Source organism: Aquarana catesbeiana, linkage group LG13 (genome assembly GCF_042186555.1).
Source record: "Aquarana catesbeiana isolate 2022-GZ linkage group LG13, ASM4218655v1, whole genome shotgun sequence".
NCBI lineage: Eukaryota > Metazoa > Chordata > Amphibia > Anura > Ranidae > Aquarana > Aquarana catesbeiana.
This window is the reverse complement of record NC_133336.1, coordinates 232940418-232962406: the sequence shown is the minus strand read 5'-3', so window position 1 is coordinate 232962406 and position 21989 is coordinate 232940418. Positions and strand designations below refer to the sequence as shown.

Genomic DNA, 21989 nt, shown 5'->3' with positions numbered 1-21989 from the left:
TCCATGGACCCCTTTCAAAGACTTCTCCTTTTATTTTCATTCTCAACGTTACTGGGCTGTGATCTGAGGCGGTTATTATACCTATTTTTGTTTCTTCTATTTCTTCCAAGTTTCTATGTTCGACCATGATGTAATCCAATCTGGAGTAACTTTTGTGTACTGTTGAGTAGAATGTGTAGTCCTTTGTGCTGGGGTGCTGAATTCTCCAAGGATCTATTAGTTGCTGTTCATATAGTGTTCTTTTTAATTTCTTTAGTTGTTTTACCTCTTTGTCCCTTACTATTGAGGTGCTGTCCATTTTGTTATCCATGCTGAAGTTGAAGTCTCCGGCTAGTATTAATTTTCCTTGTTTGAATTCCATTAGTATTTTAATGATATCTATCAAATATTTTTTAGGGTTCTTATTAGGGCAATAGACATTAGCCAATGTATATTTTACCCCTTGTATAGTTCCTGTAATAAAAAGATATCGACCCTCCGGATCTATTTTCCTTTGATCTATTAGAAAACGTACATTTTTCCCTAAACCGATGGCTACTCCTTTGGCCCTTCTTATTGGCGAGTCTCCTTGATACCATGTTGGTATGTTTCTTGAATAAATTTTGGTATTTGAGTTTTGGGTTATATGCGTCTCCTGTAGGAAAATTATTTCTGCTTTACTTTTTTCTAGTTCTCGGAGAATGATATTTCTCTTCCCTGGGGAATTTAGTCCTCGGACATTATAGGAGATTATTTTTATGCTGTTTACGTTTTCCATTCTTGTGCCTTTTCTTCCCCGCCCGTCCTCCGGCCCTCCCCCCCACCCGATCCTCTTAGAAGGCCAGGTGGAGGGGACACCCAGCGGACGCACGGGGTCTCCTCATCTCTTGTCTCAAAATAGGTGCGCCTATGTAACCACTCATGTGGATCAGACCTTTCCCTCCCCTCCCTCCTTCCCTCCCTTTTCCCTCCTCCCACCCTCCCCCTCCCTTTTTTCTGATATGGGTTTTTTACTCCCATATTCTCTAGGGCTGAGAGCATTTAACTTTGTTTTGTGGGGCACACCCTGCCCCCTCTGCTCTATTTATTGTGAGGCGGAGCTCTGTGAGACACCCTATTCCCCCCTCGCCTAAGCACTAATAGGGCGACCCCCTGTCCACTCCGTGAGTCCCTGTCTTCCTCTCCCTGCATTTTTGTTGTGTTTTACCAATCCTTTCACTTTCCTTTTTTCCCATCCCATCAACCCCAGCCCCCCCCCCCTCTCCACTCTAAGGCCCCTTGCACTAATGTGTGGTATTTTCTCAGTTATTAATTTCCTCGAGATTCCACATCTTGATGTCTGTTCCTTGAATTTAATTGCCATTGCAGGTCATCTCCTGCCGTTATTCGCTCCTGTCTATTTGCATATTTTTCCAGTTCTGGGGAGGGGATTTCTAGTTTGTTGCAAAAGTCCAGAATCTCCTCCACATATCTTAGCCTCGCACTTATTCCGTTTTTCCTTGCTATTAGACATGCTGGAAAACCCCAGTTGTATTGAATTTCTTGCTCCCGGAGGATTCCTAATAGTGGTTTTAATGTCCGTCGTCTTTTCAACGTTTCTTGAGACAAATCTTGAAATATTTGTAATTTACCATCCGCAAACTCTATTTGTGTTTTCCTCTTTAGGTTTATCCAGATCTGTTTTTTTTCTTCCCATTTTTCGAAGCGTACTATTACATCTCTAGGTGTTTCCCTTGAGAACCTTTGAGGTTTTTTTACTCGAAAGACACTTTCTATTCCTATTATGTTGGTTGCATCCTTTCCCAAGATTTGGTTGAAGAGATTGTTCATTTTTTCTATTAGGTTTTCTGCTTGTTCTGTTTCCGGTAACCCGCGTATTCTCAAGTTTTTCTTTTTATCTCTTTTTCTTGCTCTTCTATTTTATATGATTGTTCCTGTTGTTCCCGTTTTAGTTTCTTTATTTCCTCTTCCAGTTCCTTTATGTTTTTTTGATGTAGGTCTACTTTGATCTCTACTTCTTCCACTCTGTTTAACATATATCCCATGTCTTTATGGAGTGTTGACATCTCTGCTTTTAGGGAATTCTCTAGTGCCGCGAACATTTTTTCCATATCCTGTTTTGTTGGCAACTGTGGCCCTTGTTGTCCTTCCTCCTTTCCTCTGTCTTTCTCTCCCATTTCTGGCTCCATTCTGGGTTCTGAGAGGTGGCTGGTTTCTGTTTGTACTTTATACTGGCCTTTTTTATCCTTGTTGTCCTTCTCTTTTGTATCTATTTGTCTGCCCTTTGAACCCACTTGTTTCTCTCCTTCTCCGATTCCTTGCTGTATATACCTGTTCATAGGGCCTGGACTTGGGCCTAGGCTGGTCCTAGGTGATTTCGGTATTGCTCCCGCACTTCTTGTTGTTTTCCCCTTCATGTTTGTTTCTATGGCTGGATTTATAAGATCTTCGAAGCTGCCTTCCAGAATACCCCTTGGTTGGGGTCTCTTAATGATGAAAAAATCTCCCAGCCTTCTTAAATTGACTTATTTTTACTAATATTTCTTTTGTTCCGTTCTCATACCCACCATCCTCCCCACAATCCAATAATAGAGATAATTAATGAGATATGAGTAGTCTCCGTTTCCCAGAAGTTATGTTACTACCTTAAGTACATTAAGCATTCCTTGGTGCTGTTCAATTGTTTAAGGCCCCATTCACACTAGCGCGTTTTTTGATGCATTTTGCATTTTGCAGAAATGCACGGGAATTTTTTAACATGGGTTCCTATGGAACATGTTCACATCAATGCTTTTTTGTATCTCTGCGTTTTTGGAAAGGGTCGGGGACTTTTTTTCATGCAAAAAGCAGCGTTTTGCATGTAATGGTTTTCAATGGACAAGCATCAAAAATGCAAGTGCACCGTTTTTGCAGCGTTTTTGATGCGTTTTTGCCGTTTTTTTTTTTTTTTTTTTTTTTTTTATTTTTTTTTTTTTTGTAATTTTTTTTTAAGACTGTAAAAAAAATGAAAAAAAAAAAAAAAAAACGCAAAACGCGAATCGTGGCAAAAACGCACCAAAAACGCACCAAAAACGCGGCTCAAAAACGTGACAAGCATGAAAAAAAAACCTCCAAAAACGCTCAAAAGCAACATGCATAGGTGTGAATCGAGCCTAAACCATAGTATTAAGTCCCCATGCACACGGACATCTCTACAGCTGCTTTTCTAAGCCCTTTCTGCAGCTCAAAAAGGCCTGTCTATGTTAGTCTATGGCTTCATGCCCACCTAGGCGTCTCTTAACTGCAAGTGGCATAGGCGTTCCTAAGCTGCAAAAAAAAAAAAAAAACCCAGGCCCAATGGGTTCTGAGAGACGTTTTTCAGCTGCAAAAACGCTCCATCGCTAAAAAACGCTCAAAAACACCCAAAAACATCATTCTCCAACGTCCTCCAGCGTTTTTGATCCATTGAAGAAAAAAAAAAAAAAAAACGCTCAAAAACGCTCAAAAACGCTATTGCAAAAACGCTGCAAAAAGCTGAAAAAAGTTAAAAAAAGTCACTGCAAAGACACCGGCGTCTTCACAGCGCTTTTCTAACAGCCCGTGTGCATGAGGGCCCAGGTGCTCAGCAAAATAATTCAAATGTTTTAGCGATATAATGCAATCTAATTCAAGTATTCAGCAAGATGATTTATATATTCAGCAGTATAGTTCCAGTATGAGCTTATATGTTCCACATTTTTGTTACTATGAAATTTCTTCTTATTCTATAGTTTGTACTATCAAGCCTATAGTTAGTACCATTTGCAAAAAAAAAAAAAAAAAAAAAAATCCCAAGAAAGGGAGATACTGCAGCAGCAGCAGCAGCAAGCAGGTGGGGGCTGGGAGACAACTCTTCCGTTGGCTTGTCTCTCTTTCACCTTCTCCTTCTCTTCTCCCCTGTTCCCCCCCCCTGTTTTTATTGTTTTTCTTAGCTCACTTGATTCAACTTTTTCAGCTCTTTCGCCTTCATTTACTTTCACTTTTCATTCCATTTTATTTCAATGTGTTCTTTCCCTTTCCCTTGTTCTATTACTTTTCCTTTGCTTGTTCACTTCAAAAAAACAATTGCAATAGAAAAAAAGCCAAAAGAGGAAAAAAAAAAAAAAAACGCTCAAAAAACGCTATTGCAAAAACGCTGAAAAAAGTTAAAAAAAGTCACTGCAAAGACACTGGCGTTTTCACAACATTCTCCCAACAGCCCGTGTACATGAGGGCCCAGGTGCTCAGCAAAATAATTCAAATGTTTTAGCGATATAATGTAATCTAATTCAAGTATTCAGCAAGATGATTTATATATTCAGCAGTATAGTTCCAGTATGAGCTTATATGTTCCTCATTTTTGTTACTATGAAATTTCTTCTTATTCTATAGTTTGTACTATCAAGCCTATAGTTAGTACCATTTGCAAAAAACAAAAACAAAAACCAAAAACAAAAAAAAAAACAAAAAAAACAAAAAATCACAAGAAAGGGAGATACTGCAGCAGCAGCAGCAGCAAACAGGTGGGGGCTGGGAGACAACTCTTCCGTTGGCTTGTCTCTCTTTCACCTTCTCCTTCTCTTCTCCCCTGTTTTTATTATTTTTCTTAGCTCACTTGATTCTACTTTTTCAGCTCTTTCGCCTTCGTTTACTTTCATTTACTTTCGCTTTTCATTCAATTTTATTTCAATGTGCTCTTTCCCTTTCCCTTTCTTTTTTTCTATTACTATTCCTTTGCTTGTTCACTTCAAGACAATTGCAATAGAAAAAAGCCAAAAGAGGAAAAAAAAAAAAAAAAAAAAAAAACACGGTACTTATCTTTTACTTGTTGTTGAAGTTGGGACACAAAGGGACGCTCACTACTGCTTGCTGCTGCTCTCTGATGCTGCGAACGCTCAGGTGCTGTCTCTGATGTTATCAATCTGCCCAGGTCTGTCTGACCCGCTGAAGTCGCAGCTGTTCTCCGCTCTCAGCTCTTCAGTGTCCGCTGCCGCTGCTCCTTGCTCTGCTCACCCACCTTCCTGGCTCTCTCCTCCGAAATTCCCCGGTGCACTTCAGCTGGTTCCTCCGCTCTCCGCGGCCGGCGACACCGCTGGGGACTTGAAACAGCCCCCAGCAGCGCACCGTTTTCCCTGCTGCCGTCGCTTCCGAAGCGCTCCGATCTCCGCGGTTTTCCAGTTCTCCTAACCCCCCGTCCTCGATGAGCCTTCTAGCCCGTCCGACTACGGAGGGGTGGGGGGGGGGGATGCAGGCAGACGCAGGTACAAACCTCCTCTGGCTTACACCGCAAGACAGCTCAGAGAGTGATGAGAGTGATGAGCAGGGGGGGCGGGGAGGGAAGCTACCTACACCTTCCCATCAGGCCGATCATTCCTCTCAGCTGCAGGGAGAGGGTTCTCAGGATCCTCACGCCGTGCTCAGAGCCATTACCAGGCTCCTCCCTCCTCCCTGGGGTGGCAACCTCATGATTCTCATTTGCACCCTGAAGATTATGAGGCCACATGGAAAAAGGTGTTGTGGTCAGATGAGACTAAAATGTAATTATTTCGCCTCAGCATCACACAATATATGTTTGGCGGAAATGCAATACAGCTCACCATCCAAATAACACCATTCCTACAGTAAAGCAATAAGGTTCACCTTCCAAAATGACAATGACCCAAAGCACACAGCAACAATGAGCACACAATGGTTGAAGGAGAAAAAAATGTGAATGTCTTTGCATGGACTAGTCAGAGTCCAGACTTCAATCCCATTGAAAGTCTGTGGAATGACTTGAAGACTGCAATCCCCAAACAGCCACCATCAAATTTAACTGAACTTGAGCAGTTGTGCAAAGAGCTGTAATTAAGGCTGTAATTAAAGCAAAAGGTGGTTTAGCAAAATACCAACACATGGTAGTGATCCTTTTTCCAACTCAGTGATTCTGTTTTCTGATTCTGTTAAATACAGCTGGATAAAACAAAAACTGTGTCTGTCTTCATTTCAGGCTACAAAGCAACAAAATGTGATTATTTTAAAGGTGATGATTCTTTTATATACCCTCTGTACGCCTCTAGAAAATCAATCCCATTGCAATAAGACTTCTATTTATGAGGATCAACAACTCAGAAGCATTGGCGTGACAGGGAATTTAGAAAACAGAATGTGTGTCCAAAGGTTTATATGCTTAGGAAAACTTGATATGATTGCCAATCACAAACATTTTTTAACAATAATCAGTTAATTTATACAACTAATCATAACTCAGGTATTAAAGCTAAACTCCATAAATTCAGTCTCTTTGATAAATTTGCAGGCATACTAAGTCCAATGCATTGCATTCCATCTATGGACTTGCCTTTTAACTGTTATTGTACACACGGTCAGACATTGATCGGACATTCCGACAACAAAATCCATAGTTTTTTTCCGACGGATGTTGGCTCAAACTTGTCTTACATACACACGGTCACACAAAGTTGTCGGAAAATCCGATCGTTCTGAACGCGGTGACGTAAAACACGTACGTCGGGACTATAAACGGGGCAATAGCCAATAGCTTTCATCTCTTAATTTTATTCTGAGCATGCGTGGCACTTTGTCTGTCTGATTTGTCTACACACGATCGGACTTTAAAGGATCAGATTTTGTTGTCGGAAAATTTTATAGCCTGCTCTCAAACTTTGTGTGTCAAAAATTCCGATGGAAAACGTCCGATGGAGCCCACACATGGCTGGAATTTCCGACAACAAGGTCCGATCGCATATATTCCATCGGAAATTCCAACCGTGTGTACAGGGCATTAGATCTGACAGTTTGTGAAGATTCAGAAGGATAGCTATCACTACAGTTCCAGAGTGCCAATGCTGGATGTTCTGGTTTCAACGCCTTCAGCTGCACAGTTGAATGCAGCTGCTGAGCCTGCCCTTCCCATCTGCTGCCTCATTCAGAAAATACAAAGGCTACTGTGAATGGGCAGCAGAGGGGAGAGGTGGGCAGAGATGCTGTGTGTGAGAACACAGCTTCTCTCTTCTCAGAGCCCCAGTGTTAGGAGACTAGCCGGAGGAGAGTTACCCATAGGCCTGGCACAGTGGTCAATTTCCAATATGGCCGCTCCTGCACACGTATTGCGAACGCAGGTTCACCATGGCGAAGACGTGTGCATCCTGGTGCATGCAATGCTTGTCAGATCCTGGCACCCTCTGGCCTTTAAAAGAAAAACTGCAGCACATGGACATTGCTGGCTGGTCTTCAGCTTCCTGTTTCTGTGTGTGCTTATGCCTCTGATCTCCTGTTAATGACCCGGATTGCCCTTGAATACTTCTTGTTGCTCTCCCAGCTCTGACCTAGGATTTCCCATGGATCTGCTTGTGTCTCCTGTCCTGTGTATGACTTCGGCTTCCCTGACCATGACTCTGTTCTTCTGTCTGCCGACCACTGGCTTACCGAACTTGGCATCTATCCCTGACTACGCTTCCTGCTTCACCCTGTCTGCTGTGATCCACCCTGGTGCCTACCTGCTGTACCCACCTGCAGTACTTACCTATTGCTCCAGCTTGCAGTCCATACTTGCTGTATCCAGCTTGCTGCACTTTACACTGCAATCTGTTTCCTGCTGTGTGCAGTCTGCATAATCATCAGCTTCACTGGGTCCTACTGCTCACCTCATCTGGTATCCACCTACGGAGAGATCATCATACCTGCATCTCTCATCTGTGGCACAGCCGGAAATCCCAGCTTCTCTGGGCTTCGTGTTCCCTGTTTCCACCTTCAGGGACACCAAGAACTCAGCCGCAAGGAGAGGTCTCTCAGCATTTTGGCTTCAAGACCAGGTATCTGACACCCAGAGTGTAATCCTCCAGGAGCACCATAAACCTATGAGATCAGAATTAAAGAGATAGGTCCACAAGTGGCATGCACCTTGTTGGACTTAAATCATAGTATGCCTGTACATTTATTAAAGTGTCTAAATTCCTGGAGTTCAGATTTAAGTATGTAAGTCTGTATACTACTTTTATCAATGAGCTAAAATGATATGTACATTTCCAAAGATCTATGCTCAGAAGATGACACAAAGTTTGCTTGGACTAAACATTACATAGTTAATTTCTAATATTCTAATTTCTAATATTTTCATTATATTCCCAGATCTTCAGGAAAAGCACAAACAACATCTGCTGGAGAAGACTGAGACTCTGGTGGAGCATAGACCCCCAGGAACTACTTTGGAACCACAAAGATTCCTCATCAATGAGCGTTACGTGAATCTGATTGTAGTCTCCATTGATCAGTTCAGGCAGCGTCCCCAGAATGAGCTAATACAGACTGGGGTAAAACATGAGGAATGCTTGAAGGAAACACAAACTGGACTGGAACACATTTCCCTCAATAGGTTGTTCCGATGGAACCCCCAGTCACAATGTATACCACATGCAGCAATGGTGAGCGGAGTGCCAGGAATAGGGAAGACCACACTGATGCAGAAGTTTGTCTATGACTGGGTGACCGGAAAACATTACCAGAGATTTGCCTTTGTCTTCTTCTTCAGATTCAGAGACCTTAATAGACTGGGAGAGGTCAGCTTGGATGAGATGATTCTTCATCAATATCCACATCTGAAGAGTCAGATTGGAAATATTTTAAAAGATCCAGAGAGACTTCTGTTTATATTTGATGGATTAGATGAAAGTATTCACATAATGAATTTCGAATCAAGTAGACTCTTTGCTTACAGGACTAATTATGGTGAGATTGTGGTCCATTTGGTGAGGCAGAGTCTTCTTAAGGGTTGCTCTGTACTGATAACCAGCCGCCCAACCAGACTGGCATCAGTTGATACCAGTGTTTTCCAGAGAATAGCTGAGATCATGGGATTTCTCCATGAAGACCGGCTGAGCTTCTTCAATAATTTCTTTGGAAATGAGGAATTGTCAAAGAAGGCTTTTCACTATGTGCAGGAGAATGAAACGCTGTACACTTTCTGTTATATCCCATCATACTGCTGGATCATCTGTACAGTGTTATCAATGTGCTTCAGATCCCAACCAACAATCACTGATCAGCTGATGACATTACCCAAAACAGTGACACAACTCTTTGTGACTTTTGTCTCCAACATTCTGGCCAATCACAGCCAGAATAAAGATGGTGGTCACACTGCCCAGGAACTGCTGACATTTATTGGGTGGATGGCAGAACATGGAGTCATGAATCACCTGATTGTGTTTGATCAGCGTCATCTGGAGTCATTCAGTGTGAGAAATGATAAACATCTCTTTTCATCTTTCATGATGGAATCTGGTCAGCCTCCTGATGTCGATTACACCTTCTTACATCTCACTCTTCAGGAGTTTTTTGCAGCTTTAGTCCATTTTATTAACTATAATCCTAACAGATTACAGAAAACACTTGATGAGGCTGAATCTTACAATGATGGCCGTGCTGAAATATTCCTCCGTTTCCTCTGCGGTCTCTCAGACTCTTCTACTAGATCCATGTTAAAGTCTCATGTGGGAGAATTGTCTACTCAGGCTGCCAGACATGTCATCACCTGGATCCAGAAGAAAATCACAAAACAAATACATGACAGAGAGCTTCTTAGTGTATTCTACTATCTCTATGAGAGCAGGAATACGGCTCTGTTGTCAAAATGTATTGGATCAAATAAAGTTGAATTTTCTAATGTCCCTCTCAGCCCCCTGGACTGCTCTGTGCTGTCTTTTATCCTTAAATCCTGCAGAGAGATAGAAGAAGTAAATCTACATTCATGTAATATTCAGAGTGAAGGATTGAGGAAACTTATACCGGCTCTACACAACATCAAGAGTTTGAGGTAAAGATTAACTATGAATAACATTTCTGTTAAATTGGAATTATTAACAACTTCTCCAGATAAATTACTGATTATTGGATTGCTTGTTTTCTATATGTGGACTTTATATGTATTTATGTGAACACATTAAATAAGTGCACACAATGAACAGATGAGTAGAGGCAGCAGAATCTGATCTATGGGAAGTCTGTCAGATAGCAGTGATAGGATTGGTCCAATGTCTGTGGGGTCTCGGCTCTGACCTTACAGAGCTACAAGGAGGTTGAAGTGGGTTCTGCTTTTGCCTGAATATGCAGCCCATCCCCCCAAAAATTCCTTGTACTGGTGGCTAAAAATTTAAAATTTTGCTTCATCATAATATATTCAAATTGCATTGGACTCAGTAAGAAAGATGTCATTTTTATTTATTTTTTTTTAATTTACATTTTTATTAGAAAATATTCTTCATACAAAATACACAACTTTCAATTACATCTTAAAACCTTACGTCTACTCTCTTACTTCTAATCCTCTGCCACCCCTCTCCCCCCTTCCCTCTCCCCTTCCCGATCTGTTATCCTCATTCTAGTTCAATCCAATTCAATCATACCCTGCGCATATTTCTCTGACATTTTGAAAACATTCCATTTCTCCCAGATTGCTCTAACTTTCGGCCTGACCCTGCTCTCCGCTGCACAGGTACTCCATATTACAGATGTGGTCTACCCTTTGTAGCCACTCTTTTACACTTGGTTTTCTTATGTCCAACCATTTTTTTTTTTTTTTTAGTCCTTTTGCTGCGTTGAGCAGGAACGGGACCAAAGTTTTCTTATATTGTTTTCTTGTTTTATTTGTCCCATGAAACAGACAATTCCAGGGGTTTTGTGGAATCCTCCCTCCAGTTATCACATTAATATATTCTAATATTTTTTGCCAGTAATCTTTTTTATCTTTGGACATTTCCACCATATGTGAATTGTTGTTCCTATTTGTTTGCAGTTCCTCCAACACTGGGAGGACCTGTCTGGCTGGAATTTGTCGATTCTCTCTGGTGTCAAATGCCAACGCACCATACACTTATAATTTGCATCTATCGTAGTTATATTAGATGCGTAATTATACACCGCTCCAATCATTTGTGTTTCGTCTAATTTTATACCCAAATCTTGTTCTCATTTTTCTATGAAGGGTAACGTCCCGTGTCCTTCTATTTCTGACATTATATCATACATTTGCGATATTCCATGTTTTACAGGTGTTTTTGTATTGCACAGCTTTTCGATTGGGGTTAACGCTTTCTCGTCTCTAATTGGTTGAGGGATTGTGCTTACTAAGTGTTTTATTTGCAAATATTCCCAATCATCAATCCGGTGCCACCCGTGAGTCATTAATAGATCCTGTTTTGTCCTAATTTTACCATGCATAATAATATCTTTTAATTGTGCATTTCCTAATTGGTTTCCCAACCGTGTCCCATTTCCTGGAATAAAAAAGTTTGTGCCCGTTAGTGAGATTAAAGATGAGTTATATTTCCATTTTTTCTTATTGATATAATGCGTCCCATATCTTAAATACATTTTTAGTTTAACTCATGTGTGTCACTGCTATGTGTTCTCAGTTTCGATGGAATTCAAATAATTTTTTGAAGTTGTGTCATGTTTAATATGTCTTCCATTTTCACCCATCTCTTTTTAGTGTTTGTGTTTGCCCATTCTACTAATCTTGCCAGTATAGTCGCCTTATAGTATGTTTTTATGTCCGGAAGTGCCAGCCCTCTTTCTTTTTTCCTAGTTAGGAGAGAGTTAGTTACCCTAGCTTTTTTATATTGCCATATGAATTTCAAAATTGTTTTTATTACTTTAACCACTTCCCAACCGACGCACGCCGATGTATGTCGGCAGAATGGCACGGCTGGGCAAATGGGCGTACCTGTAAGTCCCATTTGAATTCCCCACCGTGCCATTGCGTACACGCCGGCTGGGAGCTCTGTGAGTCAGGTCGCAGGTCCCGCGGACTCTATCGCCGCAGGGATACCCGCGATCGCCTCACGGAGAGAACAAACGGGGAGATGCTGATGTAAACAAGCATCTCCCCGTTCTGCCTTGTGACAGTGACACTGATCTCTGCTCCCTGTCATCAGGAGCAGTGATCAGGAGCAGTGATCAGTGACGTGTCACAGCTAGCCCATCCCCCCTACAGTTATAAAACACTCCCTAGTACTGACTTCACCCCTCCCCGCCCACTAGTGGTTAACCCCTTCGCTGCCAGTGTCATTTACACAGAAATCAGTGCATTTTTATAGCACTGATTGCTGTATAAATGATAATGGTCCCAAATATGTGTCAAAAATGTCCGATGCATTCGCCATGATGTCGCAATAAAAATCGCTGATTGCTACCATTACTAGTAAAAAAAAAATTATTAATAAAAATGCCATAAAACTATCCCCTATTTTGTAAACGCCATAACTTTTGGGCAAACCAATCAATAAACGCTAATTGCGATTTTTTTTTTTTTTTTTTTTTACCAAAAATATGTAGAAGAATACGTATCGGCCTAAACTGAGGAAAAAAAATGTTTTTTTAATTATTTTTTGGGGATATTTATTATAGCAAAAATAAAAACCGCAGAGGTGATCAAATACCACCAAAAGAAAGCTCTATTTGTGGGAAAAAAAGGACGTCAATTTTGTTTGGGAGCCACGTCGCACGACCGCGCAATTGTCAGTTAAAGCGACGCAGTGCCGAATCGCAAAAAGTGCTCTGGTCAGGAAGGGGGTTAATCCTTCCAGGGCTGAAGTGGTTAAAGAAGTTTAATGGAATTTCTATCTGGAGCATTTGAAACTTATATATTATCTTTGGTAAAATCACCATTTTAAATATATTTATCCTCCCTATCCATGAGATTGGTCTCCTCGAAATATTTTTTATCTCTGTTTTAACTTCATTTAGTAGTGGAATATAATTAGCTTGATATAACTTCTCTAGGGTAGGTGTTATTTTAATTCCTAAATATACTAATTCTTCTTTTTCCCAGGTAAAAGGGAATTCCTGTTGTAGTGCTTTTTCCTCATTTTTGTCTACTCCCAAGTGTAATATTACTGTTTTTATAGGATTAATCCTAAAATTCATGAGCTCGCCATATTCTTTCAGTTCTTTTATTAGGCTGGGTAGGGACAGTCTTGGTTTGGTCATATATAGGAGTATGTCTGCGTACGCCGCCACCTTATGTTCTTCCTCTCCCACCCTGATCCCTCCTATATCCACATTATTCTGTATTTTTATTAGTACTGGTTCTAGTGCGATTACATACAGGAGTGGTGAGAGCGGGCATCCTTGCCTTGTACCATTAAACATCTCAAAGGCAGACGACATACTCCCATTGACCCCAATCCTAGCTGTTGGATGATTGTATAGATTGTTAATCCATCTCATGATTCTTGGTCCCAATCCTATACTCCGTAGTGCATTCATCATAAATCCCTAATCTAGTCTGTCAAATGCTTTTTCAGCATCGATGGAAATAAGAAGCATTGGGGATTTACTCTTCATTAATAACATAGTTTTTATACTATTATCCCTACCCTCCCTTCCTGGCACAAAGCCTGTTTGGTCTACATTAATCAGGTCTGGCATGAGGTTTTTTAACCTGAATTTTTGCATATAGCTTTGTGTCTGCGTTTAACAGCGCTATGGGGCGGTAGTTTGAACAAATAGTTCTATCTTTTTCTACTTTGGGTATTACTGTGATATTGGCTAAAAGAGATTCTTTCCTTATTTCCTCATTTTCCTCTATTTTATTTAGATAGTTACAGAATACTGGGACTAGTTGTTCTTTAAATCGTTTATAATATTTAATCGTGTAGCCATCCAGGCCTGGGCTTTCCCCCCCCTGGTGTTTCCTTTATAGCTTTATAAATTCCATCGTGGGTGATTGGTTCGTCTAATATCGCTGCACTTTCTGCTGTTATTTTTGGTAGATTGACTTCCGCTAGATACTCCTGTATTTTAGATTTCCTACTCTCCTCCTCCTGTTGTGTTTAATTTTTTCTGAGTGCATTATATAGCAGGCATCACTAAATGTCGGACCTAGGTCCGGTTTCCGGCCCCAGTAGCCATACTACCCAGACCACAGCCTCGCCAAATAGTTTCCTGTGTGTTCCACTCCTCTCCCTGCCGCTGGCTCGCCTGCCTGCTGCTATGTTCACAGCATGGCAGGCGCGCAGCTCACGGGTTTGTCTGTCCCTTCAGTATCAGATCGCTGCACTGCCCCTGCCCTTTGTCTGTCTTATTTGCACAAGACTTGCAGTGCGGTCGCTCTAGACAAAGGGCAGGACTCTTTAAGTTAAGCAGGTGATTGGTTGCTATGCAGCGGGGCGGTCCCAGTAATCAATCACTCAACTTTAACTTGAAAAGTCCCGCCTGTTGTCCTGAGGGCGGCCGTGTTGCACCGCACGTCTTGTGTGAATAAGGTAGGGTTCTGTGGGGAGGGGGAATGCTTTGAATGTTATGTGGACAGGAGTCTGCTATCTAGGAGGACCAGTCTGATGGGAGGGGACCAGTCTGCGATAGGGGGACCAGTCTGTGATGGGCTGGGACCAGTCTGTGATGGGCTGGGACCAGCCTGTGATGGAGGTCTGAGATGAGGGGCCTGTGACGTGCACAGGAGGCTGCAATGTGGAGGATATCATGTGGAGTCATAGCACCAATATGACACTCGGACCTCCGGTAGAAGAAAAATTTTCTGACCGGACCCCGTGAATTTTAATTCACTACCCCTGCACTATAGTATGTTTTAATAGCATTTGCAATCTCAGTTGATTTATATTTCATTTCACCTGTCTCATTTTTTATCTTTTCTATATAATTTGAAGTTTTTTTTCCCCTTTGATATTTTTGCAAATTTTTCCTGGGCTGTTTCCCCCACTTGTACCTTTCTTTTGCTACATTTTTAAATACCTTTCTAGTTTCTTGTTCCATCATATCTCTTAACTGACCCCATTTTATGACAATCCTCTGGGTTTCTCTATCTAGTTGTGTTTTATGTAGTTGTTCTAGCTCATATAGTTCTTTTATTACATTTTTATCTCTCCTTTCTTTTTTCTAGATCCTATGGAGATCAGTTTTGCCCTAATATAGGCTTTATGGGCCTCCCAAATTGGTTTCTCTATCTAGTTGTGTTTTATGTAGTTGTTCTAGCTCATATAGTTCTTTTATTACATTTTTATCTCTCCTTCTTTCTTTTTTCTAGATCCTATGGAGATCAGTTTTGCCCTAATATAGGCTTTATGGGCCTCCCAAATTGTCGCCTTTGTCACTTCTGGTGTGTCATTTGTACTGAAGTATTTTTTTAATTTCGTTTGTTATTATTTTTCCAACTTCTACATCATCTATGAGGTCTTCATTCAATCTCCAGTTCCCTTTTTCTATGCTCCTTATCGTTAAATCTTACCTTTACTATCACTGGAGCATGGTCAGAGGCATTGATTGGAATAATCTCAGTCTCTACTACATACTCCAGCATTTCATGATCCACCAGGATGTAATCTAATCTCGAGTACGTATCGTGCATCGCTGAGTAAAATGTGTAGTCCTTTTTACTTGGATATGTTATCCTCCATACGTCAACTAAGGCGCCTTTCACACGGACGGCTATTTTGCCGCAGTTAAAAGCATGTTTTTTTTTTTTCTGTGAAATTCAAGACTCCAGGCACTGTGATCAGCTGCATTTGTACAGTGTGATTAGCTGCGGTTGCGTTTAGCTGTGCTTTGCCATTTCCATAGCAACCCTAGAGGGTACCGACTCGTATTGAACGGGGATCCGACTTGGTTCTCCGCCAATGCCAGGCACTGCTTGGTATGAATCTTGAGGTGGAACTCCACAGCAAATTTTAAATTAAAAAACCGGCATGGGTTCCCCTTAGGTCTGGTATGGATTTTAAGGGGCACCCCCCTACGCCGAAAAAAACAGCATGGGGGTTCCCCCAAAATAAATACCAGACCCTTATCCGAGCGCGCAGGCCGGTCGGTCAGGAAAGGGGGTGGGGACGAGCGAGCGCCCCCCCCCCCCGAACCGTATCAGGCCACATGCCCTTGTCAGGTCACCTAGAAGCTGGGTGACAGATGCACACCGTTGGGATCAGGAGTGCACCGCAAGGTAGTGGACCCTACGGCTGACTGCTGCGGACTGAACCCTGGGAGGTCCAGGAAGCAGGTCTACTGGATCACTGACACAGATCCCACTGGGAGCTATAGCATAGATTCCCCAGGGCGCGGAGTCTAAGAGCCAGCAGGTGTTCACCAGAGCCTTTAATGGTAAGGATGGACTGCGCTGCAGTCTGGCTCCAGGTCGCGGCCCCCAGGGTCTCACAGCTCACGGTAAACTACAGAAGAAGTGTCATAATACAAAAATATAAATACACACTGTCCAAATTGGAGCACAATTTTAACATTCTGCAATTGCCTATCAAGATAATAATAGGATACAAAAACTTTAAACATTACCATTTGAATGTATTCAGGCAGGCCCTTGCACTACATGCTTTGGGGAATTCATACAGAAATCTGACCACAAAAGAGGTAGGTATAGTGTGTATGGGTTTGGCAAAGTCAGCAGATAGAGGATCGTTATGGGTTGACTTTGGGGGAGGGAGGGTTCCAAATGAGTTTGAGACCCAAAGAAAAAGCCTCTGGCACTTTGCCAGAATTTAAGGACACAAATAACATTTGTACACATTTTAGGGGGTGTTTAGGGTAAAGCACAACTATGGAGCTGACAAAATACATTGTTAAGTGACTAGGCGAGGTGGATATAGGCCCAGGAGAGCATGCTGGGGAGGTAAGTGAAGGTAAATATACATGAAGGACAAAAAAAGTAAAAAAATTCCAGCATGCATGAGGACAAAGGGCACATTCACAGCATATTACAATCATGGTAACTAGGGAATGATGAAATAAATACAATATATTATCAAACATTTTATAAAATAAAATGTGATGTTAAAGGATAAAAATCTTACGTTAATATAGTCCTTCTGCAGGACCTGGATGATGACAGAACAGGTCCCTGGAATAATGATCCCCAGAGCCTGGGGGGGATGCCTGTCGAGAACTTGAGGTCCTGCAGGCTTCTCCCTGTTGCCAAGTACCGCAACGTGGCGACGAGCCTCTGCTCCAGAGTGATGGCTTGCCACATGCAGGTATTCTGCCTGCTGATATAAGGGGTCAGCAAAGCCAACAAACTGTGAAAAACAGGGTCCATCATCCTGAGAAAGTTCCTGAAATCGTCAGGATTATTCTCACGGATCTCACGGAGCAAAGGCATGTGACAGAATTGGTCACGCTGGAGCAACCAATTCTTGGACTGGGCTTGTGTCAAAGTAAGAACCCCAACACCAAGCACGTACTCTACGATGAATACGTACACGCAACATGGCTTCAAAATAGTCGGCTGGTCAGAACGAAGTAACAGAATGCACTGAAGAACAGCAAGGCCTGTGAACAGCGACCTGAAAATCAGTAACGAATGGATAAAACACACTGAATAAACCAATGGGAACTCACTGCACGCACTGAAGACCAGATACAAACCCACAATCACAAACTGAACAGCAGAAAATCGATCTGAAAACCACGAGTCTGAAAAAGCGCGAATCGTCTCTCACCAAAAACTTTTACTAACATGAGATTAGCAAAAGGAGCCCAAAGGGTGGCGCGCTTGGTATTGAACTGCCCTTTTACAGTCTCGTCGTATGTGGTGTACGTCACCGCGTTCTTGACGTTTGGAAATTCCGACAACTTTGTGCGACCGTGTGTATGCAAGACAAGTTTGAACCAACATCAGTCGGAAAATGTCTGATTAATGTCCGACCGTGTGTACAGGGCATATGTCTTTTTTTCCGGGGGGTTCAGCCCTCTTACATTACTGTATATGTAATAAACTTGACGTCAGTCATTATTTATTTTCCTTCCCTTATTCCCCTTTCTTGGCTCAGTACACAAATAAGCAAATAAGGACAACCATATCTTTCCCACCTCCCCTCACCTCACTTCTCCCACAGAACTCTCCCTCCCCCTCCACTACTTCTGTTGGTATCTTGACACCATTGTCCAGAGCACTACCTTAGGGACCCCCCTTGTCCCCCTGCTCCCTTTGGCCTGAGGTGGACTTCTGTATAGCGCTGTCAAAAATTCCCCCCCTCCTTCTAGGGAGTGAATGCGGCATTTACGACAGAAATACGGGTCCCTACACCCTTGTTTGCTTTTGTTTTTCCACTGCCTTCCAATCCCACCTTCCAAGGCCTCCCCTCTCCCACCCCTTCTCATCTTCCCCCACTCGTAGTTTAAAATGCAGCTTATGGGAGCATAGGTAAGGAGAGAAAAAAAAAAGGGGGGGGGGAGTTTGAGTCAGTATTGATTATTCTTTTCATATATGGCGTTTCTTCATCTTGGCCTTTTCTCGGAACAATCTTTTGATGTGAGAATCTTCAGTTTTCTGCAAAATTCAGGGGTCTCTACAATGAATCTTAGTCTAGCTGTACGGCCATTTTTCCTCCCAATCAGACATGAGGGGAAGCCCCAATTATATTGGACTTAGTTTTCCTGTAGGATCGCCAGTAGGGGCCTTAGAGTTCTCCTCCTTTTCAAAGTCTCCCGTGACAGATCTTAAAACATTTGAGTATTCTTCCCTTCAAACTTTATTGGCGATTTTCGCCTCAGGTATCTCCAGAGTTGATTTTTCTCCTCCCAGTTTTCCAATCGCACTATAATATCTCTTGAGTTCTCCTGCGCAATTTCTTTTGGTCTTCTTAATCTATGTATTCTCTCAATTTTTATTGGGTTTAGTTCTTTATCCATCAGGGGGTTACAGATCTTCATTATTATTTCTGTTAGATCTTCATACTAGGAGGAGTCTGGGGCACCACGTATCCTTAGATTATTTCTTCGGTCCCTATTCTCTTGATCCTCTAGTTTTTACGCTTGTTCTTGTTGAGCTCTTTTCATTGATTTGATTCTCCTTCTAGTTTTCTTATACTCATGCTGTTTCTGTTTTCTTTTCCACCTCCTCAACTCGTTCTAAAATATGACCAAGGTTTCTATGTATTCTCTTCGACTCGGTTATTAGCGATTTTTTTTTTCCAAAGCCGCAAACTTGGATTCAATTTCAGTTTTTGTTGGTAGAGGGGCTTTGTATTGTAGTTCCTCTTCTCCCCTCAATTCACAGTCTATATCTGGTTCTTGCTCCATTCTAGATTCTGATAATATATCAGTCTCTGTAAGCGTTTTATTTTGGGCCTTTTTCTTTTTTCTTCTCCTTACTCTCCATCTGATTGATTGTTTTTAGTCATTTGATGTTTTTCGGGTACTTGTTTCTCCACAGTTCCCACCTGGGTGACATATTTATTCATCGGACCCGGGCTGGTGGTCAGACGGGGTGATTTGGGGATCGCTCCTCCTCTTGCCGCCTTGCCCCTCATGTTTCTCTCAGTTATTTCCCTACTTCTCACACTCCTTCAAATGTTAACCTCCCCTACTTGCCCATTGGGTCCCAGCGGTATATATCCTCTAAGATATGCGTTGGTGGTCCCTTCTCACTCCTCTGCGTTATTTACTTGTATGTGTATGCGCGATTAAGTTAGACAAACAGGAATCCTTACGGTCTTGTCCTGCTCCTTTCAATAGTCTTTTTAAAACTTTCAAAACTTCACTTCACCTCTGTACTCAGATATTCATTATACTTTTAATTCATTAGGTGAGGTTTCCCTTGGCGTCTGGATTTCTATACGTCTATTTATGACAGAAATTGTCCACAATATCTGTTTGTATTTGATTTTATTATCTCTATTCATACAGTGGGGACGGAAAGTATTCAGACCCCCTTAAATTTTTCACTCTGCTATATTGCAGCCATTTGCTAAAATCATTTAAGTTAATTTTTTTCCTCATTAATGTACACACAGCACCCCATATTGACAAAAAAACAAGATTGTTGACATTTTTGCAGATTTATTAAAAAAGAAAAACTGAAATATCACATGGTATTCAGACCCTTTGCTCAGTATTTAGGAGACGCACTCTTTTGATCTAATACAGCCATGAGTCTTTTTGGGAAAGATGCAACAAGTTTTTTACACCTGGATTTGGGAATCCTCTGCCATTCCTCCTTGCAGATCCTCTCCAGTTCTGTCAGGTTGGATGGTAAACGTTGGTGGACAGCCCTTTTTAGGTCTCTCCAGAGATGCTCAATTGGGTTTAAGTCAGGGCTCTGGCTGGGCCATTCAAGAACAGTCACGGAGTTGTTGTGAAGCCACTCCTTCATTATTTTAGCTGTGTGCTTAGGATCATTGTCTTGTTGGAAGGTAAACCTTCGGCCCAGTCTGAGGTCCTGAGCACTCTGGAGAAGGTTTTCATCCAGGATATCCCTGTACTTGGCTGCATTCATCTTTCCCTCGATTGCAACCAGTCGTCCTGTCCCTGCAGCTGAAAAACACCCCCACAGCATGATGCTGCCACCACCATGCTTCACTGTTGGAACTGTATTGGACAGGTGATGAGCAGGGCCTGGTTTTCTCCACACATACCGCTTAGAATTAAGGCCAAAAAGTTCTATCTTGGTCTCATCAGACCAGAAAATCTTATTTCTCACATCTTGAAGTCCAGGTGTTTTTTAGCAAGCTCCATGTGGGCTTTCATGTGTCTTGCACTGAGGAGAGGCTTCCGTCGGGCCACTCCACCATGAAGCCCAGACTGGTGGAGGGCTGCAGTGATGGTTGACTCTACAACTGTCTCCCATCTCCCGACTGCATCTCTGGAGCTTTGGGTTCTTCTTTACCTCTCTCACCAAGGCTCTTCTACCCTGATAGCTCAGTTTGGTCGGACAGCCAGCTCTAGGAATGGTTCTGGTCATCCCAAACGTCTTCCATTAAGGATTATGGAGGCCACTGTGCTCTTAGGAACCTTAAGTGCAGCAGAATTTTTTTTGGTAACCTTGGCCAGATCTGTGCCTTGCCACAATTCTGTCTCTGAGCTCTTCAGGCAGTTCCTTTGACCTCATGATTCTCATTTGCTCTGACATGCACTGTGAGCTGTAAGGTCTTATATAGACAGGTGTGTGGCTTTCCTAATCAAGTCCAGTCAAACACAGCTGGACTCAAATGAAGGTGTAGACCCATCTCAATGATGATCAGAGGAAATGGACAGCACCTGAGTTAAATATGAGTGTCACAGCAAAGGGTCTGAATACTTAGGACCATGTGATATTTCAGTTTCTTTTTTTTAATAAATCTGAAAAAATGTCAACAATTCTGTGTTTTTCTGTCAATATGGGGTGCTGTGTGTACATAAATGAGGAAAAAAAAATGAACTTAAATGATTTTAGCAAATTGCTGCAATATAACAAAGAGTGAAAAGTTTAAGGGGGTCTGAATTTCCGTCTCCACTGTATGTAGTTTAGTCAATCTGAGGTACAGTAGTAATAAAAAAAAAAAGTGTCCCTGCACATAGCACATTTTAATTTTGCAATAAAGTGTCTTTTGTGGTACTCACCATACCGCACTCGCATGCACTGTAGGATCAGTTCAAAATGTCCATTCAACCACTTAGACTCCTTATGACTGGGAGTTGCACTGTTTTTTTTTTTTTTTCCTTTATCTGGATAGTTGTTTCTCCTGAATCAAAAAAAACACTGGTTTTCTGAGACCCAAAACAGAGGGGAGAGGAAAAAATAAGGAGCGGGCACGATGAACAAAAAAAGAGTGGCAGGCACAGAGGAGGTGGGGAGGGGGTGGCTGCTTCAGACCTCCCCTTCTTTCCCTGCTTCCTCCTCACAAGCAGTAAAACTACCCTCACAGGCTCCTCCACTTCTCTGTGGCCCCCGAGTAGCCTCCTTGATGTTCTCCTGTCTCCTCTCCAGTCAGATTCAATCAGCTCATCTCCCGGGCTCAAGGCTCCCTCTGGCCATCCCTGGGGAGCCACATATCTTCAGGGTTTACCTCTGAGGCTGTCTCCTCCACTGCTCTGTCGCTGCTTAGCTGCACAGCCTGGTATTGTATGGAGGATGTGGGAGATCCATCCCCCTTGAGATATTCACCATCTGTTATCCCTCACGCTCTCTCTGCATCTAAACCCCCATGCAGAGGGGCAGTCTGCCGGTATGCTGGAGGGGAATCCTCTGGGATCCGCTCGCGGGCGCCGGTCTCATGTTCACTGCCACTGCTGGGGAA

The 21989-nt window shown here is 42.3% G+C and overlaps 1 protein-coding gene across 2 annotated transcripts in view; it reads left to right on the top strand.

Moving 5' to 3' along the window:
• Positions 1-21989, top strand: part of LOC141116953 (NACHT, LRR and PYD domains-containing protein 3-like) — a 291452-nt gene that overhangs the window by 112394 nt on the left and 157069 nt on the right. For both annotated transcript variants that reach the window (XM_073609472.1, XM_073609473.1), the window contains exon 6: positions 8107-9790. In XM_073609472.1, coding sequence (XP_073465573.1) covers positions 8107-9790 — 1684 coding nt within the window. The remainder of the gene's footprint in view (positions 1-8106; positions 9791-21989) is intronic.